We start from the raw sequence: 6000 nt of genomic DNA, 5'->3' as shown, positions 1-6000 counted from the left end.
GGACAACCTGGTGGAGGGAGTGTGATGATCTGGGCAATGTTCTGTTTGGAAACCCTGGGTCCGGCCATTCAGGAAGATGTGTATTTGACACGTGCCACCTACCCAAACAATGTTGCATGCCAGGTACACCCTTTCATGGCAATGGTATTTCCTGATGGCAGTGGCCTCTTTCAGCAGGATAATGTGCCCTGTCACACTGCACACATTGTTCGGGAATGGTTTGAGGAACATGAAGAGTTCAAGGTGTTGCCCTGGCCTCCAAATTCCCTAGATCTCAATCCGATTGAGCATCTGTGGGATGTGCTGGACCAACAAGTACTATCCATGGTGGCTCCACCTCACAAGACTCGAAGGACCTGCTGCTAATGTCTTGGTGCCAGATACCACAGAACATCTTCTTGTAGAGTCCATGCCTCGGCGGGTTGGTGCTGTTTTGGTAGCACGGTGGAGCAACAGCACGTTAGGCACAGGTGGTCATAATGTTTCCGTTCATCAGTGTATAAAGCAAAAGTTAACTGTTAATTCATATAAATAAAATTCACACCTGAGACAAGAACTTTCATCATATAAGGAGAATATTTTAATTACAAAAACATTTTTGTTTAGTAACCCATAAACCATATCAATCTTCATGTTTCTGTACAATGCTTGCTAAGCAGTTTTATTCATGTATAGAAAAGTGTAACAAGAGAAATGTTCAAAATGACATTACTCCATAAAATTTAAAGGCAGGAACTCTGGAAAAAAATAACAGCATTCCATCAACAAATATTTTCAAGCAATAAATATTTATAAATAGTGTAAATTTACAAGATTAGAAACAAAGCAAAAAAACAAAAAGTTTACTCCTTAGTCTGTGCAACCCATTTTTCTTTGTGATTTGGCTATCCCCCCCACACCCCACACTTTTTCCTTAAGGAGATAATAATAATAATAATAAATTCACATTGCAATTTTCTTCAACTTTTTTTGTTGCCTTAAGAAATTTAGAACAAAAACATCCAGCTACGGTACTACTTAAGTGGAAATAAGATTAAAGGAAAATAATCATGTATCAGTCCATACATGAAGTACAAGAAAAGAGAAAGAACAAAAAAAAGATTAAGGGAACAGAAAAAGGAAAAAGAGTCAGTAGTCTGAGTGATTTTGCCATTTGTGATATACTGTATATCTGCAATTAGTCAATTTGTCAATGTGTTTCAAAGAGAAGTGGTGCTGAACAAGCTGAAACAGTCCTGAAGATGAAGGCGATGCCACTTCACTCTAGCAGGCCGACACTCCATACTTGGCAAGGTTGTATAGACAAACAGCTTAGAATCAGCAGCCTTGTGGAGTTTGCTACAGAAATCAGTGGTGTGGAACTGGGTCAGGTCTCCTGAATATCAGAAAGGAATGTTGCGTTCCAGGGTGTTATCCGAAGAACCGTTAATGTTAACGTCAAGATGAGGAGGAGGAGGGAAGTGGTGGGGCCTGTGGAGAAACCAAGAGGATATTAAAGCTTAATCATTCATTTTAAATAAGTACAGGAGCAAGATACACCAGGGAACATTAAAGCGATAGTTCAACCAGATATGAAAATTCTGTCATTTACGACTGACTTCTGTGGAACACAAAAGGAGTTATTCCACTTTTTGTTTTATTTTTCAAATAGTTTCTTACAATGCATGTACAGTTGAAGTCAAAAGTTTACATACACCTTAGCCAAATACATTTAAAATCAGTTTTTCACACTTCTTGACATTTAATCGTAGAAAACATTCCCTGTCTTAGGTCAGTTAGGAGCACTATTTTAAGAATGTGAAATGTCAGAATAATAGTAGAGAGAATGATTTATTTCAGCTTTTATTTCTTTCATCACATTCCCAGTGGGTCAGAAGTTTACATACACTGTGTTAGTATTTGGTAGCATTGCCCTGAAATTGTTTAAAGAGCACATATTATGTTTTTTCAAATATTACCTTTCATGTAGTGTTATATAGCTGTTTGTGAATGTTAAAAAGTCTGCAAAGTTTCAAAAATCAAAGTGCACAACAAATGGAGTTACTGACACCCAAAAGAAAGAACCAATTCTGAACACCTGAAACAAGTTATTAGTAATTCCAGACTTACTTCCTGTACTAACCTAGTAACTTTGTAACAAAAAACCCGCCTCTGGTCTTCATTAGTTGCTCGCGAACAGCTTTGACCTACCCTCAAACACTACACTAAGTAGTAGACCAATCACAACAGACTGGGACATCTGACCAATCAGAGCAGAGTAGGCTCTCTGAAAGGAGGAGTTTAGAATGAATCCTTTAGAACGGATCAATGAACACTGACACTGGGGAAAAAAAGGTAATGCTGCAATTTAAATTATGAGCAAATTAAAGTGTTTGTTTTTTTTCTTTTCTTTTTTTACCTTAGATGCATGTAAATCTATTGTATAAGACCTTTAAAACAAAATTAGGCATGTTTAAAAACCATAATAGGTGCTCTTTAACTTGGGTCAAACGTTTTGGGTAGCCTTCCACAAGCTTCTCACAAAACGTTGCTGGAATATTATCCCATTCCTCCAGACAGAACTGGTGTAACTGAGTCAGGTTTTTAGGCCTCCTTGCTCGCACACGCTTTAGTTCTGCCCACAAATTTTCTATCGGACTGAGGTCAGGGCTTTGTGATGACCACTCCAATACCTTGACTTTGTTGTCCTTAAGCCATTTTGCCACAAATTTGGAGGTATGCTTGGGGTCATTGTCCATTTGGAAGACCCATTTGCGACCAAGCTTTAACATCCTGGCTGATGTCTTGAGATGTTGCTTCAATATATCCACATAATTTTCCTTCCTCATGATGCCATCTATCTTGTTAAGTGCACTAGTCCCTCCTGCAGCAAAGCACCCCCACAACAAGATGCTGCCACACCCATGCTTCATGGTTGGAATGGTGTTCTTTGGCTTGCAAGCCTCACCCTTTTTCCTCCAAACATAATGATGGTCATTATGGCCAAACAGTTAAATTTAACTAGAGGACATTTCTCTAAAAAGTAAGATCTTTGTCCCCATGTACACTTGCAAACTGTAGTCTAGCTTTTTTATGGCGGTTTTGGAGCAGTGGCTTCTTCATTGCTGAGCAGCCTTTCAGGTTATGTCAATATAGGACTTGTTTTACTGTGGATATGGATACTTGTCTACCTGTTTCCTCCAGCATCTTCACAAGGTCCTTTGCGGTTGTTCTGGGATTGATTTGCACTTTTCGCACCAAACTACATTCAACTCTAGGAGACAGAATGTGTCTCCTTCCTGAGCAGTATGATGGCTGTGTGGTCCCATGGTGTTTATACTTGCATATTATTGTTTGTACAGATGAACGTGGTACCTTCAGGCGTTTGGAAATTGCTCCCAAGTATGAACCAGACTTGTGGAGGTCCACAATTGTTTTGAGGTCTTGGCTGATTTCTTTTGATTTTCCCATGATGCCAAGCAGAAAGGCACTGAATTTGAAGGTAGGCCTTTAAGTATATCCACAGGTGCATCTCCAATTGACCTATCAGAAGCTAATTGGCAAATTGCCTAAAGGCTTGACATCATTTTCTGAAATTTTCCAAGCTGCTGAAAGGCACAGTTAACTTGGTGAATGTAAACTTCTGACCCACTGGAATTGTGATAAAGTGAAACAATCTGTCTGTAAACAATTGTTGGAAAAATTACTCGTGTAAAGCACAAAGTAGGTGTCCTAAACGACTTGCCAAAACTATAGTTTGCAAATATGAAATTTGTGGAGTGGTTAAAAAATGAAAAACTTCAACCTAAGTATATGTAAATGTATGACTTCAACTGTACATGTCTCACACGTAAGCTTAAAACAGTAAAAAAAAAAAATAATAAAAAAAAAAAAAAAAAAAATCTACAAAAGGAGTTATTTATAGTAGAATGCCTTGACTGCTCTTTCCATGATGATGAGAAAGAATGAGAGTGAGTGATGACCAAGGCTACCAAGCAAGAATTTCTGTGAATATTATAGTTATTCAGATATAGTGCACAAGTCACAAGGACTTTAACTACTTTTGTTCTTTTATAGGCTTGACAGCCGTTGTTCACCATCCACATCCATTGTATGGAAAAGAAATGCTCAGAAATTCAACTAAAAGTCTTTGATGTTCCACAGAAGAAAGTCATTCGGGTTTGAAAAAATAGGTTTGGTTTCAGTGACATGAGGGTCAGTAAATGATGTAAATTTTCATTTTGGGACTATCCCTTTCATCATATGTGACAAGTTCTATCATTTTGAGTTGGAAGTAGTTGCAACGGGCCATTTTTGGAGAAATCTGAAATTAGGTCAAACACTAAATTTTCAAGATGTTTTTTATTTTTATTTTTGATAAAACAAGGTCTCAGCTTTCAAACTAGATTAATCACCATCACTGTCAGAGATGCAACAACAGATGCAAAGTAGATACAACTAATTTCAGAGTGTTTTACTGTTGTTTCTCAAAAACAAGGGCTTATGACAGCCCACATTTAAATGATAATATCTCGGCAACAGTTTGGCATAGGAACATAATGATTAAATGATCGATTATTGATTACATGATTGATTAAAAGCTGAGACATTTGTTAGTGCATAAAACTCAAAATGTGTTTCTGGCTCAATACAATTTAAAATGATGGAGCAGGTCATATATGATAACATTAATATAATATTTAAGCTAATATACAAGCTTCTTCAAGAGGAGGTCAATGTAAAGGCTCTGTGACTTACTAATGTGAACTGGTCATACACTTGCATGAGGTCTTCTATTTTGTACTGCTCTAAAACCACAAAGTTTTCAAAGTTAGGGCTGCATCTTCGAGCGCATTCCTGGCAGTGTACCACATATGTTTTTCGTGAGTTGCTCTCACTGGTGACAAACAGCAGGTCAAAGACCTCCACCTTGGGAAACAAATGGAATACAATTTTTTTTTTTTTTTTTAAATGGAACAAGTCCATGGATGGAAAAGACCCAATAGATTAAAATGAGACATACAGGGAAATAGATTAAAATGAGACATACAGGGGTACAAATTAAAGAATTCCACTATTCTACAAGCACTAGTAATTTAAAGGGATAGTTCATCCAAAAAATGAAAAATGTCATCATTAACGCACTCTAATGTTGTTCCAAATCTGGATTAGCTTTTTTTTTTTTTTCCCGGCTGGGAGGTCCAAAAGCAGATGTAAGGCAGAATGTATGCCTCAGTCACTATTCACTTTCCTTTGCAGATTTTTTCTAAAAAGTTAAAGTGAATGGTGACAGAGGCTAACACTGTGCATTAGATCTCCTTTTGTGTGCCACGGAAGTCAGTCAGTCAAACAGGTATGAAACCATGAGGGTGAGTAAATGATGACAGATTTTTCATTTTTTGATGAACTATCCCTTTAAAGGTGCACTAAGTAATGGTTTTGTTGGCAACTATTCAACCTCCTTAACAAGTGACATGACGTTGGTCTTGGATTTTATACGGTCACCTACCGTAGTGGATGCAGCATTACACAAAAGCTACATTTTTCAGAATCTAATGCCACAGAAGAAATACACTATTCGCAGGCGTACGTGTCACCCATGATTAATTTAAAATTGAATAGTATTCAGCTGGTCAAAGACTACTTCTAGTCCACTTTTTTTTCTTTTTTTTTTTGAATTTGGAATGCCCAATTCCCACTACTTAGTAGCTTCTCGTGGTGGCCTGGTTACTCACCTCAGTCCGGGTGGTGGATCATGTGGCTCGCTACGCATGACACCGCAGAGACTCCGCACGTGGAGGCTCATGCTATTCTCCGCGATCCACAAACAACTTACCACGCGCCCCACTGAGAGTGACAACCACTAACTGCGACCACGAGGAGGTTATCTCATGTGACTCTACCCTCCCTAGCAACCGGGCCAATTTGGTTGCTTAGGAGACCTGGCTGGAGTCACTCAGCACGCCCTGGATTCGAACTTGCGACTCCAGGGGTGGTAGTCAGCGTCAATACTCGCTGAGG

The 6000-nt window shown here is 38.5% G+C and overlaps 1 protein-coding gene across 11 annotated transcripts in view; it reads right to left on the bottom strand.

Moving 5' to 3' along the window:
* Nucleotides 1-557: 557 nt before the first annotated feature.
* The window catches only part of LOC127447679 (lysine-specific demethylase 6A-like), an 84841-nt gene continuing 79398 nt past the window's right edge, over nucleotides 558-6000 (bottom strand). For 9 of the 11 annotated variants that reach the window (XM_051709647.1, XM_051709649.1, XM_051709650.1 and 6 more), the window contains 2 exons: nucleotides 4738-4908; nucleotides 558-1470 (listed from right to left, as the gene is read on the bottom strand). In XM_051709647.1, coding sequence (XP_051565607.1) covers nucleotides 1438-1470; nucleotides 4738-4908 — 204 coding nt within the window. In that variant the 3' untranslated portion in view covers nucleotides 558-1437. The remainder of the gene's footprint in view (nucleotides 1471-4737; nucleotides 4909-6000) is intronic. The other 2 variants (XM_051709654.1, XM_051709652.1) reach the window with 2 other exon arrangements.

Source organism: Myxocyprinus asiaticus, chromosome 11, assembly GCF_019703515.2.
Source record: "Myxocyprinus asiaticus isolate MX2 ecotype Aquarium Trade chromosome 11, UBuf_Myxa_2, whole genome shotgun sequence".
Lineage (NCBI taxonomy): Eukaryota > Metazoa > Chordata > Actinopteri > Cypriniformes > Catostomidae > Myxocyprinus > Myxocyprinus asiaticus.
Note: the sequence above shows the minus strand (reverse complement) of the source record. Positions and strands in the feature narration are given on the sequence as shown.